Source organism: Diorhabda carinulata, chromosome 3, assembly GCF_026250575.1.
Source record: "Diorhabda carinulata isolate Delta chromosome 3, icDioCari1.1, whole genome shotgun sequence".
Taxonomy (NCBI): Eukaryota; Metazoa; Arthropoda; class Insecta; order Coleoptera; family Chrysomelidae; genus Diorhabda; species Diorhabda carinulata.
The window spans coordinates 16605663-16622638 of record NC_079462.1 but is presented as its reverse complement, the minus strand read 5'-3'; the positions used below and the strand labels follow the sequence as shown (position 1 = coordinate 16622638).

The window sequence follows — 16976 nt, the reverse complement described above, 5'->3', positions numbered from 1 at the left end:
TTTAGGTTTTCGGATACCATCTTTTTAACCAAAATATTTTCAAAGATTGCCGGAAGTCGAATATAACTTTGTTATTTTAAATATAACACCCTGTATATTAATACATTTTTTTAATCTACGTAAAATTTTATCATACTTTTATATAAAAACTTTTTTTGAAAAATGCATACTTTTTGAGTTATCAATTTTTTTGTAAAAAATTCGACCATTACAGACCCTTATAAATTATTCTTTTACGAGGATACCCTTAAAGATAGGAAAATGTTTTGTGTTCGTTTGCTTTTAGCAAGGTCATACGTATTTGAATCTACGTTGAAAATTTTTTCTTTCTATACAGGGTGTGTATAAAAAATGTTCAAAATTTAACTTCATAAATATCAAATTTCTTTATTTTTTTCAAATAGAACCACCCAGTTTTGTTTATTTTAATGCTTTAATACTTTCCTACTTGATTTTTTACAGACCTTGACAAGATAAAGAAAAATACTTTTTTATTTCTTAGTACTTGTATAAACGAGTCAAAATAAAATTTTCTGTATCTGTATCTTCAAAAATTTACAAAAAACATTTAATATCTGGATAAGGTTTAGGTACAGGGAAGTATACATGAATTTGCCTTATTTTTTACCCCTGAATATATTAAAATAGAAAAAACCGGGTGTTTCTATTTAAGAAAATGAAGAAATTTGATATTTATGAAGTTAAAATTTGAACACTTTTATACACACCCTGTATAAAATGAAAAAATTTTCAACATAGATTCAAATATCTCTGACCTTGCTAAAAACAACTAAATAGAAACCATTTTCATATGTTTAGGGGTATTCTCGTAAGAAAATACTTTATAAGGATCTGCAACGGACAAATTTTTTACAATTAATAACTCAAAAAGTATCCATTTTTCGAAAAAAGTTTTTAGACAAAAGTATACTAAAATTTTACATAAATTTCAAAAATGTATGAATTTAATATAATTTATTTATAATAACAAAGTTTCGGTTCTACCGGAGGTCGCCCAACTTTGAAAATATTTTGGTTAAAAAGATCGTATCCGAAAACACAAACGTAGAAATTTTCATGATTTTACCATATACGGATAGTTTTAACTCGTCGTGGGACACCCTGTATATAAAAATTAAATGCAGTTCGTTAGTCTCGCTAAAACTCTAGAACGGCTGGACAGATTTGGTTAACTTTGGTCTTGAATTAATTGTGGAAATCCAGAGAAGATTTAAATACGAAAATGCTCGGAATTAAATGAAAACAACCATTTTGTTTATCCTTGATGTTTTGTCACAAATTGCATTTCTGAACGCAACCATAATATTTGACATTTGTCAACCAACATGTCGTTTCTCTATATCTATCGATACATCTGACGAAGTGTGGATCCTTCTATATTTTGTGTCTATTGACTTTCTTTACTGAATAACCATTCGATTTTAAACGTTACGTAAGGCAATTGCGATGACCATAAATAAATCGCATGGCCAGTCGTTAGAAGTTTACGGAATCAACTTGAAATTTCTCTATTTCGCGCATGGACAATTATAACTCGCGTGTTCGTGCGTTGGAAAACCGTCATTTTTGTTTATTTATACACCACAAAACACAAAAAATATAGTTTATCAGAAAGCTTTAAATTGATTAACTTGTATTTATCGATTGAGGCTGTACTAAGTCGGGTAAGCTGGTTTATAAACCTTCGAAAAAAAAAGGTGAAATTCAATTTTTAAACGACACTTATTTATTTAGCAACAACACCGAGACACAATATGGGTTTACCGCAGCGGGGGTGAGATTACCAATGTACTTATCCCTGTAGAATTGACAACGTGTTTTAAACACGTGTCAACATACCTTAACAAATATCGATGTAATCCAATCAAGATTGACGTGTCATTTTCACTTTTGAGATTAGTAACCCTTTTTTTGATGACTTATTTTCGTACACAAACTGAAAAATCCCGAGTAAGGGCATTTAAATTGATTTCGAATAGTAAAGTGAAATGTATTTAGTACGGTTATTTCATACTTTTCAACATAAGTAACAAATTTTTCATAAGCAACAAGTAAATATTAAATTTTTGACAAAATAATATCAGAAACAATATTCTACTTATTTAAAAAATATATACTAATACAAAATAGACGTTTGTTTAAATAGATTGAAGAAGCAATTCAAATCATCATCAATGTAACCTCCAGTGGACATAGATCTGGCAAATTGACTGGCCAAATATTCACTCACCGGCAATGTGCATAAAGCTAGAAACTTGTTGATGAAGTTATATATATATATATATATATATATATATATATATATATATATATTATATAAATACATAATTCTAATAACAATATCAAAGGAAATAGCATTCTGTTGACATTCTAATTGTTTATTCTAAAGAAAATAATCTCTCGAATAACTTAAATTCAATTATTATAATTAACACTGTTCCAACTGTCTGTTTCTTGAACGAAATTTCCGATTTGACATTTCAAAATCCGTCATATTCAAGAGATATTCCTCACGAACTGACAAAAGAAAAAAAAATGTGTTATCCGGACTCTGCTCCATCGAAAAGAACCATTTGTTATTAATTTGCTGAATTTAAGCGTTTAAACGATGATGGTGAAAGTTCTGGTAATCCAATTTATGTAGTTACTCCAGAAAACATCAAAAAAGTCCAAAAATTGGTTCAATCTAAACGTAAATTGATATTGCATGAGATGGTCGAAGACTTAAAGATATCAGAAGGCAGTGTGTTTGCAATTAGGCATGAGCATTTTACCACAGGAGAGTGGGTGTCGATCAAAACAACAACGTTTTGAAGATTCAGAGCAGTCTTTGGCCTTCTTTACACGTAATACAGATTACAGATTTTGTGACAATGGATGGAAAATGGATCCATCACTAAATTTGGGAATCAAAACGATCATCATCTAAGTGGTCAACTGTCAACCCAGTCAACTGGGGAAGTTATAGCTTCAGTATTTTGGAATGCGCTTGGAATATTGTACATCGACTATGTCCAAAAGGGAGAGGCAATTAATAGCAAATACTACATGGAGTTATTGTTTATTTCGAATGCAAAAAAACTAGAAAAAACGGCCTCATATGTCAAATAAGAAAGCAATATTTTACCAAGACAATGCACCGCTTCACAAGTCGATGGCAACGATTGTTAAAATCAACGTATAGTCCAGATCTAGACTCTATTGATTGCTGATCTCAAAATAATGATCAACGTAAGAAATGCAGCTTAAGTGATTGAGCAATTGATGAAACTGAGGCCTATTTTAAAGCAAAAGACAAAGACAAACGTCGAAATGATTGTATGGATCTTGAATGAGATTAAATTGATGAATAAAATCGATTTCTAGGAAAAAATGTGTTTTTCTTAGTTAGTCATACGATTTAGTGAGTGATGTGTTATCTCTCGATGATACAGAAATGGTTGTCTACTAAACATCACCAACAAATCAAGAGTCAAGTCTTTTATTATTAAATCTTGTCGTTGAGTCTTCGCTCAGTTTATTATTAATACTATTCATCTGGTTACTGCAGTTTTTTGCATACTAGTATGCCGTCTCTAATGATTCCGCTTCTATTTCTATCACCCCCGAATCTGTGACCTTTATGCCCTCTTTATATCTTCTTCTGTTTCATCGTTCTGATGCAATCCCCTCCAGGGCCATCTCTGGTTCCAACATTGTCTTTACCCAATTCAAATCTGATCCCTCATTCTAATTTCCGGTTCTTACTAGATATCTACCCTTTAATAAAATCATTACTTAAGTTTATTCGACTTCTTCGCTATCCAAAATTGACGTTTTTATATTTATATTTAAATTTCTAAATAATGTTAAAATCCTTTTTTGATTTCAATAAAAACATGTTACCGATACTCCTGGTGTTACCCGAAGGATGATCGATTAGATTAGAAACAAAGTTTTTTTCTCGTATTTTTGAATGAGCTGTTCGTTAAGAAAATATTGATCTAACTTTTGTCGTACAGAAGAGACGCCGCAAAATAATAACTTTTAGCTGTCATCGGTCATAGAGAGATAGAATACACCTCCGGGAGTTAACAAAACGCGACACAAAGGGCACAAAGGTGTAGGAACCTGTAAAGTGATCCTTCTACCTTTTAAAATAAATTCGATATGCCCTGTGGGGTCGCTTTGGGAGGCCCAACATTCAACATATTCTCGTATAAGGAAATTATGAGAAAATTTTATCAATTCAAAATATTTCTTTAGTTGTAGTAGAAATTTTAATATTTTTATAAAAATATACCATTTGAGAAAGCGTTGTAGCTCTAAGACATTCTTCATCTTTCATTCATAAGTATTTATAAACTCTAAGAATGAAAGTGAACATGTATAACAGAAAATTATAACTATGATGATGATGAGAAAATTACTGAATATGTAAAATAAATCATCTGAAAACGATTTAGATTGAAAATTGAGGATCCAACGATTGCTTATTGCTTTTTGAACAGTCAAAACATATTTTATAGATAAATATTTGTAGTATGGTCTAACATGTTATGAATTTAATTCATTATTCCTGTTATTTATTTCAATGGATTAAAGAATCTCTGCGTTTGTGTCCTTTCGAACTTCCTATTGTTCCTTAACTGATTTCTTGACAGCAAAGGGATTTTTCAACTGCCACCCTTGGTTGTATAAAGTAACGCCGCTGGACAAATTAGACAACTCCTACTTTTCAACCTGTCTCATAAATTCATCATAAATGTTCGAGTTCATATTTTTTTTTCTCTTTTCTACTCTTCAATATGAAAGTAGTCACACTAATCTTCCTTTACCTGCATCAAAATATGATTTCTGACTGCTTGATAAATCGAACCAATTAATATTATGAGGAATTAAACACATTTTTTTCTTTCGATGTTTTCAAAATCGGTGCAGAGACGGAATTGAGGAAATTTTTCGCTTATAGAAAAAATATTGTATGTGATACGTGCATAAAGTTTGGAGAGAGATTGGATTTAGTAAAACTTCGACAACCTTACCAACTACAACCTTATGGCTCGATACAACTTTCGACGAGATGTAAGTATATAAAAAGCGAGGTAGTATCAATTAAATAAACATAGTTTAAAAAACACGTTTTTAAAACACATCGAACTAAAAAGTTTTTTAGTTACCATCAATAGTGAACGTTTTCAGTGAATTTATATTTGATACAATACTTCTAATTGAAAGGTATAAGCACAACCAATATAAAAGCTGAACTATATTCTACTCTGGGTGAAACCGATTGTTCATTATCAATAGTAATATATTGGTTAGCAAAGTTTAAACGAGACCGAACGATCTACGAAGACCAGCATCGTAGTGGTCGACCAAATGAGGTGACGAATCAACAAAACGGTACTGGATGATCAACGACGACCTAGCAGACATATTAGGAATTAAAAAGTTTTCATCGCTATCAACAGCGAGTATTATACAACGTTTGAGTTAAGAATTCAAGCAAAAACGTGTTGTTTTACCATCTCACATATCCGTTATTGCAATGGCCAAAATTTTGAATTTCCACCTTTATTCGCCAGATTAGCCCTCTCGAAATATTCTCTGATCCTAGACTCACACTGAATGGAAACCAAATAGAATGGCTGGAAACAGAAATGTTATGTGTGGTCAGTTCCTACTGGTGGAAACTTGGAAATTATCGAAAATTATCACCAACGACGAAGTCACACCAAAGACGCATTGATCGCAAAAGACAATTATTAAGATAAAAAAAACATCTGTTACACAACATAATGAAGGGCAGAGTAGATGGATAGAAAGGCATCGGCAAGAAGAAGAAATCCTGGTTTCAAAACATAAGAGAATGGAAAAATCTCGGCGTCGGAGAATTGTTACATGTTGCTAGGGACAGAGACGCGTTCAAAAACGTGATGAAACGGGATGAAAAGATGAAGAAAAAAATGTCTCGGTGATCAAAATTTTCCAACAATGGAAAAATGATGTCGGTAATTAATATGGAATGGACGATTCTTATCATAAAAAGGATTTTAACATCACTAGGAAAAGTGTATGGAGCTAAAACGTGATTAATAAATTAAGTTTTTTCAAAAATTTTGTGTTTTCTTTGTCGGGCCAGTTACTTCTGAAACCATCCTCGTAATTAGTACAATAGACAAAGTTTTATGTGATAGAACTCCAAGTTTCTATTTAATTTTTTCAATATTTTCCAGTCATCGTTTATTCATCTATGTATGTAGACCGACTGCATTAATAATTGTTGTTGTTCAGTCCATTTCTGTTAATTTGTTTTTTTACGGCGAGCTCTTTCACCATTGTTGATACATTTCGATAATATATAGCCTGTTTATATAAATGTGTAAAATTAATAAATGACAGTAAATTTTATGGGAGCACATCAATTTTCCAAACGAGCCACGTTTTAGAATGTTTTTGAAAAGGAATTTAACTTAATGCATTTATCTTTTAGGTCTGTTCCGTCCCTTATTTTTGGAAAAAATATAAAATTTGAAATTTCGACTTTATCAAAATTCTTTCGATGTTTCATTTCGTTTTTAAATTGAAAATAAAAGTTTTATTAAACATTAGATTTCAGTAACTAGACAACGGATGATGTGGTGATTTAATTCACTATAAGGGTGGGTACTGTAAGGGACTTTACCACCCCTATTTGTTATTGTATTTCGTCCCTTTTATATAATGGTAGCTGCTTGTAGTGCACCAATAGCAGGACACTAAAATAGGAGGTTTGTACATTTATGATATTTTTATTGGAAATTTTATCGAATTTTCTACAGGGGCTGATGAAACTCTTGGCAAATCACGATTTAAAATAGATTAAATCAGATTTTGAAGACATTAAGTTGAAACTAATCACGAATTTTTCATTCTGCTCGAAAAAGTAAGTTTTCAACTTCTCTGTAATTACTTTTAGATGAAATTGTATTAAAACTACATGGTTAACATCTTTTATATCCTAATTTTTTAATATAAAGTTCCTAGTAGTGGATCTAGATCTTTATCTATAGATCCTTTATCTTCAAGAAGAATCGCTCTAATTTCTTCAACATTTTTTTATATTTTTTATTATACAGATCGATAAACTTAACTTCGATTTTGATAATTCATAAAAACTTATTATAAATTGACAACAAATCGGCTCACATCTTGAAAAGTGCTGGAAACGGAGCTTTATTTCAAGGAAATAGTTCTACCAATATCAATTGTAGATTATAAAAACTAGTTTTAAGCCGTTATTTAAACAAATGCACTCAATTGTAGTCCTACTTGAAACTTGGAAAAAAATCATTATTACACCTCGTTAAATTGCTGAATGTTAAATTATAAAACGTAAATAGACGAGTGAAATGTAAGGAAGTTTGGCTTAAGCAGGATACCAGACGTGAACTGAATCCTTTTTGTACCCCATTCGTTTGTTTTTTTCCGGAAAAAGAAATTTCAAAACCATAAAAGAAAATAAATTATTCGCAAATAAAACAAAAGAAAAAACATATAATAGTCAGAATCGTCTGAATTAAAGTCGTAATTTGATTGAATTATAAAGAGATGTAAAGGGGATAATACCACAAACTCATCTTCTTCTTTGATAACATGTTCAACACGGTTTTTCCAAAACTCTTAGCGGTCTGCTGTTAGAACTTTCTTCACGAGTTTTAAAATCTCTTTATTGAATTCTGGTGACCCATATTAACCCTATAGGGTTAAATATGCAATAGTCAGGAAGTAGTCTGAGAAGATAACGACCCTGTTCTTTCGAATATATTTAAATTAACTCGCTGTATTTGTATATCTAAACATTTATTATTAAATTCATACCTGTCCTTATTCTCGCCATATTTTTAATTTGAAAAAAATGTATATGAATTAAATTAATCTCACTAAGCCACGCCACTGCTTAAAGCAGACTTTCTACCAGGAATATTTTGAAGAAATTGTGTACATACGGCTTTTGCCAATAGAAATGCATTTATATTTACGATTCGACGTTTTCATTGGTAAACAAAAAAGATGATGAGTCCACGTGTACTAACGGTTTGCTAGATGTTTATGAGGGAAGTAAACATTATTTTTCATTTTTTAATTTGGTATGAGTGCCGTTCGCATTTATGAAATATTGATTGACTGTCTTCTACAATTGATATTGGAAGAGTTATACAACGTCTTGATGAATTTTTTAAATCTATTACCAAGGTGAAAAAAAATATTGTTTGACCTTGAAAAACGAACAAGAGAGACCTCAGAACAGAACGATATTTGATTCAAGCGAGTTGGTTTAATTTTTTTTCGAGATTTTACCATCTCTTTTATCAATTACTTTGTCAGTCTTTAATCCATTTATTAAAATTGATTCGTTATCAGATTTTAGAGATAAAAAAATCTTTAAAATGGAAATTGCGAAGAGAAATCGTTTCTCGGGACGATGTACATGAGTATTAAATGTATGGACTTGAATGAAATACCAGTAAAATCCAGCGGCATATTTACAGGCAGTTTTTTTGCAACGAACCAATCATTTTTGGAATGAGCACGTGAGCGTGCAAACTTCACGCTAATCTAAAAATGCTTTGCCGTACCGACGAAACAAAATATTAATCATTTTCATTGTTTCAACAATAAGTAATACTTATTTGTACTCTGTCTCCGTCTCAATTCTACCTACTAGAAGATATTTTACTGTTCTCGGTGTTTTAGTTTAGTTAGAAATGTATTTTCACGTGAAAAAATTGTTGCTTCGATATATATATATATATATATATATATATATATATATATATATATATATATATATATATATATATATATATATATATACACTGATATTTAGTACAGCTGCGCCAACGAGAATCATTAAAAATATCGTTAAAACCGTAATTACCGATTTTAATTACCGATTCTTATCCAAAAATATATTTATTTATACGTTGCTGCAACAATAAATACACTATATCATTTAAAATACAAAAACTACATTAGTTCTGATTATATTTTAGTGCCTAGTTTCCTTAATTCAAAGAACACAATCTGGGAGTACCTATCTATACGATAATAAATTGGAAATTTTCCATCTCTAACCTAACTTAACCTAACCTAAAAAAAGTATACAATCGCCAATTTTTTGTTCGCATAAAAAATGTGGTATGTGATACATGCGTAAAGTTTTTTTCTGTTTACTTTCAATATTCGTTACGTGACCTAATCTCGAAAGTTTGATCTTTGAAACTTCATTGTTAAATCTTCGTGAATTTGATCAGACCATCTGATACTTGGTTCGCCTTTTTTAAGTTAAAAAAGGGACTAGTTCCAAAATTGCCTTTTATTCCGCAAGTTATTAATTTACACCAAAAAGAAAAAGTCAAAATGGATATACACACAAATAGATGTAAAAAAATGATACACTGTCGAGTTGAATCCTAATCCAACAAACGTTTCCTTATATGGCATTACAAATTTCGAAAACAATCATTCCGACTTACGTGCCATAAATTCGGGCATTCTGGGAGCTCACAAACATCACTCATTGGGGTAGTACGCGCTTAAACAGGGTGGTCTCCTGACACCCGTGCTAATCAAAATTCAAAGACATCGAATTCAGATGAAAATCTGGCGTGAAGCGTGCAAAAGAACAGCTGAACGCTAAATATACCCTATCTTTGTCGGGAGGTAATGCGATAACTGCTCTCCGTCTTTTTTAAACTTCGAGTTAATTACAGGTCCGTATTTATATGGTGATATACCCATAAAATTATAATATTACCATAACGTTTGGCAACGGAAAACGAGACTTGAACTCTTGAAAGGATTATACTTATCATAAAAAGCGTTTATATATAATGGAAAAAATATATATTCACAACAACATCTGTTTTGTATATCGAATTAAAATAATTCATTAATTTTTTTCTCTTGTTTCATCTCAATTTTAATTACGTGTCATAAAATGGCACCGATCCATTAAAAGATATAAAAACTTTTAAATCGATTTAATATGGTTAAAAAATTTTAAATACGGTACTGTAGAAATAGGAAAACATTCTCACAATAGCCGTAATGTTCATAGGGTCTGCGTGCAAAATTAACTGTGTCTAATGTTAATCTTTCCGTTAAAATACGGGTGAAAATTTTTATAAGCTATGCCGTAGCTTCTATTATCTGAACAAATAACGTAACGACAAACGTTTCCATATTATAAAAAATATCTATTTGTTTGAACAGGGTGACGTACGTCGTTGCTAGCATCGTACAAAGGGGGTTGATTTCGTTATAGTTGTCTTACGTGTAATAATTGCTTCAGTTCCGCCATTTTAAGGTAAAATTAATCGTATTCAATAGTGGTGTTACCAGAAAGATATACAAGATGAGGTGTAATAGGTGTTATAAGCGTATTAGTTTTACCTGTTTGTTTCGCTGTCGTACAAATACTTGTCTACATTTATTTACAGTTTTTTTCACGCTTCACACAAGCACATTTTGAAAATTTCAATACATGTTTAAAAACAAATGCATCAGAAATATACGTTAAGTGTTGATGATTTACTTTTTCTTTTGTTTAAATTAAAAAATAAACTTGTAAATGGTTTACTTCACACTAACGATGAAAGTTAGTACATCATTTACACTATACTTATTGTCTTTTAGATTTCATGTTGCTAAGATAATTAATCCCTATTTAATGGAATATTAAAATTGATATTTAAAGAAATATGAAACGTTATATGAATATATTAAATAAGAAACCTAACCTCTAAAGTCTAGAGCATAATTAATCGTACCAATTTCAAAAATAATCTGGGGTTGCACATAATTTGCTCACTATAAATTTGAGTTTTATTTTATTGAACACACAGATTTTGCACTCAAAAACATAAATTAATAATCAAATTTTATATTTCACTGAAACAATAATAATAGATTTCCCTCCAATTAACAATCTGTATTCAAAATACGCAACACATTTTACATATGTCATAAAAGTTAAAATTAATATTTGAAATATCCTTACTTTTAATTTTTAAATGTTTGTTAGAATATTATAAATTGAAATTGTAATAAAAAAATATTTAGACATTATTTAGGAATATCAAGAATTAGATAAAAAATTTTTGTTCTAATATTACCGACTGAATTGTCATTAATGAACAAGATATAGTATTCTATTGGCATATGGTTTTCAACAAGAACTGTGTGCGTAAATAATAGCTAATATTATAATCTTTTTGAATAATATACCTTAAATTATAATTTTATATAGAAATTAAGATTCACCTATTTTATAGTCGATTCATGCAGATTCATTTTTGAATAAAATATTTTAGTTAGAAATATCTATTTTTTTCTACTGGATGAAAGCCGACTTGAATGAAGGCCAAAACATTCTATGTCTAATATTTTAATTAACCATTTTTGAATAAAATATGTTAGTTAGAAATATCTATTTTTTTAGCTTAAACTTTATTTTCACTTTAATACTCGTAAATAGTGAGGAAAAATATTAATTTGGAAATTTATTACTTGTCCTAAGACGTTATTACATAACTGGGTAGATGGTCTACGGACTGAACATATCAATACAGAATAGAAGAACGAACTTTATTTTGATTTGATGAGAGCATTAACGCGCTGTTGTCAGATTTTATATTCCATCGTAAAAACTTCTAATTTTTATTTTTGATTTATAAATTTTTATATAGTTAAAAAAATCTCTTCTGTTAGTGGAAGAACATATTTTTTTTAGTTTATATTAGTTTTGACTTCATTATAACCCTTAAAAACTGATTTTTGTAATAAATTGAGATAGAGGCTTTAAATAAAACACATTTGAAATTAGTACATTTAATATGTTTGAAAATAACAATAAATATATTTAAAAATATTCGTCGATCGCTGCAATCACTCTAGGACAATATTTCCTAGCGAAATGAATATAAGGTGCATCGGAAGATAAAGGTAATCTGGTTAGTTCGCTATGTTTATTCCAAACATGTATAGCAATACTATCTTTAGCTAAATTAACCACAGCTTCTGTAGAATTTTCATCAAAATATATTTTCCACTTTTGCCAAGGCACCGGATAAAATACATTTGAGGGATAAGCGGTAAAACCGCCGCAATATTTGTTTATCATATCTTTAGCCAACTCTACGTTACATACAGATTTAAGTAACCTTAAATAGAATTAAATTTATTTAATTCATTATAAAGTTGAGATAAAATACCTTGTTATCACTCCGGGGCCATTGTTACCCCAATCTCGACCATTAAAATTATCTTTCAAATCATTTACACAACGTTCAGCTAATTTGTGACCTTCCCCTGTAGCATCAAAACTCAATACACCCGCCGCTACATTTTTATTAGATTCAATTCCTGCATAATTAGGTGGGACGTCTTCTAAAGATTTTACAACAATAACATCCAAATCTAAATAAATTCCACCGTATTTCCATAAAGTAAGGTACCTAAATGAAATATTTTGTATACTGGAGACTTTGAATAAGTTAAACTTACCTAAGAACGTCGCTGGCGTGCGATTGGGCATAATAAGAGTTGTCTATTTTTCCGGATGTGTACAATTCTTCAACGGGTGTTCCTTTTACATATTTTTCATAATCTAAATGCATCATTTTGAGATTCTTATAAGTTTTTAATGCTTGAAGTATTTGATCGGATTCATCTTTTTCGTTTTTAAGTAAACCAGGTGAAGTGAACAATAGATATACGTCTAAGTTTGGATTAATTTTAGCTGCGCTTTCCACTGCACAAGCTTGACGTGAAGTTATCGATATTTTGTCATTAAAAAAAGATCTACAAGAAGTTTCGTGAAAAAAAATGGATTTTCCTTTACGAGGCGATATTTCTGTGATATCTGGAAGAGACGGCGTTTGGATTCGGTAACAAGAAATAGTATCCTTTGAATAGAAAAATTTATAAAATTTTATTGATAAATATTGGTTTTGAAAAAAGAAAACAACTACAATCGATGTCAATACCAAACATAGCAATATCTTGAAACATTTTTGTAAAATAAAGACGTTCATGTTTTCTTTGATGTTGAAAAGATTTGCATGTTGGTTTATGATGCCTGGAAGTGAAGAAAATTATTATAACATTGTGATATAATTTATTAAATGCTTACTAATCTAATAAATACTATTGATATATGTTTATTAAAGTTTAAGTATTTACAATCGTCATTGGAACGTTTTGAAATTATTTTATTCCTAGGATCAGAAATTTGCACATAATCATACAAATTAAAGAAAAAAATAAATAAAGCAACGTTCAATATCACATAAACGGTCACTAATACAATAAAATATTTTTAATTAAAAAGGTATATTATTGACGTTTATATGACAGACAACAGAGAAATTAATTTACAAAAAAGAAGAGTTTATTCATTGGGTGTGGCTAGTCATACAATTTTCGAGAAAATATAAATTCGTATCAAAGTGAGATATTCGTTAAACACATAAATGTCGCGGACTCGCCTTTTTCTATAAATACGTCAATAAATTATAGGAGAATTGAAAAATATTTGCTTTTAATATGCAGTTTTCGATAATTGTAAGATTCAATCAAATGTTGGATTATCGTCCGGATCTCGAATGAATAGACACTACCTTATTGAATTTCGAACTGTAGCTAAAATTATTGTTCCATAATTATAAGTTAATAAAGGTTTCATAAAAATGACATTTTCTCTCCAATATTGGACGTAATATTGTATATAGTAAATCTTTCAGAATATATAATTTGTATTTATCTATGGAACAATTTTGACACTTGTAACAGTTATAATTATAAACATGGCAGCTTATAATAACAAACAAATTCAACATTCCAACGATTTATATCATTATTTAACAATCAATATTAACAACATATGTCGAATATGTTTGGAAAAAGGACCGAAACTTATGCCGATATTCGATCCAATAAAACCACCGCACTTTTCGATACTTATAATGGCTTGTGCTGCAGTACAAGTAAGGGACTAAAAAGTTCTACAGCACAAAACCTCAATTTATCCCTTTTAAATATTTATCACCGTACATAAACTAATGCTACCTTATAAAAGGTTTTGTATTTTAGGTTCTACAAGGTGATGGCTTACCACCATACATCTGCCAAAAATGTTTATCCAAATTAAATGTAGCATTTCAGTTTAAAACACAGTGCGAGTCCTCGGACGCAAAATTACGACAATGTTTCGAAAGTTTTCATAATTTACCTTCCGCTCCGGATTTAACTGGTTTCGTAGAAATAAAAAAGGACGAAAACAGGGAAACTTATCAAGAAAATAACGGTGGAGGAACAAAAAATAACGATACTCAAAATAATTTGGATGTAACGGAAATACATAGTAATCTAATAGAACCATCGGATACACAAATACTACAAAATGTGCAGCTGGAAAGTGGTGTAGACTCAACATCAGTATTTGATATTCATAGGAATAACTTGCTAGAATTAAATGCCGATTTTGGGAATAGCAAACAAGATAATGATAAGGTAAGTCATATATTTGTTGTATAATGATCAGATTTAAGTTTATAAGTTAATATTGCAGTTTAAAATAGGTGGTACAACTAAAATTCATTCATAAAATCTCATAAACTCAAATTGACAATTCTCTTCCGAACTTCCGAATGTTTTTTGTTTCAATAGTTTAGTTCATTTTGTTAGTCAATAGTTGCAACTATCAATTCTCTGTACAAATTTTAGTTAAATGATATGCTAGTATTAAATTCAAAAAAAATAAAAAAAGAAAAACAACACCAGTGCAACGTATGCATGAAAATATTCAGAACAAAACCGGGATTAGTTCATCACATTAGAATCCATACGGGAGAGAGACCATACATTTGTCATTTGTGTGAAAAGAGATTCATTAACGGAGGTCATCTCCATACACATATGAGAACCCATACGGGCGAGAAGAACCATATATGTGCAGCTTGTAATAAGGCTTTCGCGACTGCACAGCAATTAACTAAACATACAATAGCCATTCACACATCAGAAAGACCTTATGGATGTACTTATTGCAACAAAAGGTTTGTATAAATATTTAGTTACGTACATTACGTTTATATTTTGAATCACCCTGTATTATATTTAACCTATAGTTCCAGAATCGGTTGGTTCGATAAATTTTGACTATCCTTCAAAAAATTATCGCTACAATATCCTCTTGTCAATATCTTTCAATATATGGGTGTCCTATTTACAATCGGTTATATTTATTTGATAAATCTCTTCTATAGTATATTATTTATTTTTGTTGTAATGGGAAAGTATTTAGGATGAAATTAACTATATTGAAACCAATTTATAGTGACGATGATATAGTGTGTTTAATAAAAAAATACCGAGAAAAAAATGTAGTTTGATTCACTTTGTATTATATAAAACGAAAATTGATAAAATCAAGAGATGTAGCGAATTCCGACTATTATTTGAAAACTATGCGCACAATAGATCAAAGCTCGTTTGAAGTTTCTCAATTATACAGGGCGTTTTGTTAAAATTTGATTATAATTCTTCTAACGCCCTGTATAACATTTTATTTCTCGAAATTTTGAAAATGGGGAAGTATTTAAGATAAAATAAACTATATCGAAAATAATTTATATCATGATGTTAAATATAGTGTGTTTAATAAAAAAAAATACCGAGAAAACAATGTAATTTGATTCACCCTGTATTATATATAACAAAAATTAATAAAATAAAAAATATAGCAACCTAAACTAACCATTATTTAAAAATATGTCTGTAATAGATTGACATTTTCAATTATACTTGAGATTTCTGAGATTCCTGTATAATACATATATTTTGAATGAAAATTGTGGTATTGATATGAAGAAGAATTTTAAAAAAATAACGTTGGAACGGGATAATAAGGATTTTTGGATTTATATACGGGGTATTTCATTTAAACAAACATTTCTTTGATAAGATACTAGGTTTATGTCTCGTAGATTTGAAGCATAATATTTTGTCGGTTGGCAGATGTTTTCATTAATTTTGCAGATTCGCCAGTTCTAGTAATTTGAATACTCACACGAAAATCCATACGGGTGAGAAAAACTACCACTGTGATCAATGCGGAAAGGCCTTTTCAACAAAGGGTCAACTCTACCAACACATGTTGATACATACTGGAGAAAAAGCATATTTGTGCGAAATATGCAACAAAAGGTTTTCGCAAAAAGCCCATTTAGTTAGACATTTAAAAACTCATAGGTCCTAAGATAAGAAAAAGTGAAAATACAGAATGATATTTTTTAAATATATATTTTTATATAATTTTTTTTGTCTTTGGTTATTTCAAAATAAATTTTTTTTGTGTTTTTATTTCGTATTCATGATAAAAAAACCTATCCACCCCTTAAGAAAGATACACAATTGAAAATTGATATAATTGACGCAAAATTCCAATTCTAATAATGTTACAACATAAAAGAAACTAAATATACAAATTATCAGATAATTAGTAAACTTGACAACATTGCAAATGCGTACATAATATATTCTAAACTTAATTTTAAAGACATCTGACAACCCGTTCAGAAATTCATGTTTCTGCATCTGGCACCATCTTTAAAATTCAGATCATTCATTTTATTTCTACGAAATTTTAGTTAATTAATTTAAATATTATTCTGTCAATGTAATATGTTAGATTACATAAAAAATAATCAACTTCTAAAAAGTTCGTAAATTGTGACATTTAGTCCACATAACCTATTATTTAATCGAACCAGTAATGGAGTACTTATATAGATTTATCATATAATACTCAAATCATTTATTAATGAACTAATTTTATCAAAATCCTAAGCTGATTCGTTGTTTTTCGTCTATTTACTTTTTTTTCGTACCAATATGGTTGCCTCGTGGGAGGCTATCATCACTTGCTA

General features: G+C 29.7%; 2 protein-coding genes across 2 annotated transcripts; one reads left to right on the top strand and one right to left on the bottom strand.

Moving 5' to 3' along the window:
* Positions 1–11861: 11861 nt before the first annotated feature.
* Positions 11862–13417, bottom strand: LOC130892096 (lactosylceramide 4-alpha-galactosyltransferase). The gene is made up of 4 exons (XM_057797333.1): positions 13181–13417; positions 12553–13126; positions 12261–12503; positions 11862–12209 (listed from the first exon to the last, which is right to left on the bottom strand). Exons 2-4 carry the CDS (start codon positions 13080–13082, stop codon positions 11909–11911), a joined length of 1074 nt encoding a protein of 357 aa, XP_057653316.1. The 5' UTR covers positions 13083–13126; positions 13181–13417; the 3' UTR covers positions 11862–11908.
* Positions 13418–13707: 290 nt separating this feature from the next.
* On the top strand, positions 13708–16922 carry LOC130892095 (zinc finger protein 300-like). Its single transcript, XM_057797331.1, has 4 exons — positions 13708–14033; positions 14140–14559; positions 14773–15104; positions 16087–16922. The coding sequence occupies exons 1-4, from the start codon at positions 13854–13856 to the stop codon at positions 16304–16306; spliced, it is 1152 nt and encodes a 383-aa protein (XP_057653314.1). The 5' UTR covers positions 13708–13853; the 3' UTR covers positions 16307–16922.
* The last annotated feature ends 54 nt before the right edge of the window (positions 16923–16976 follow it).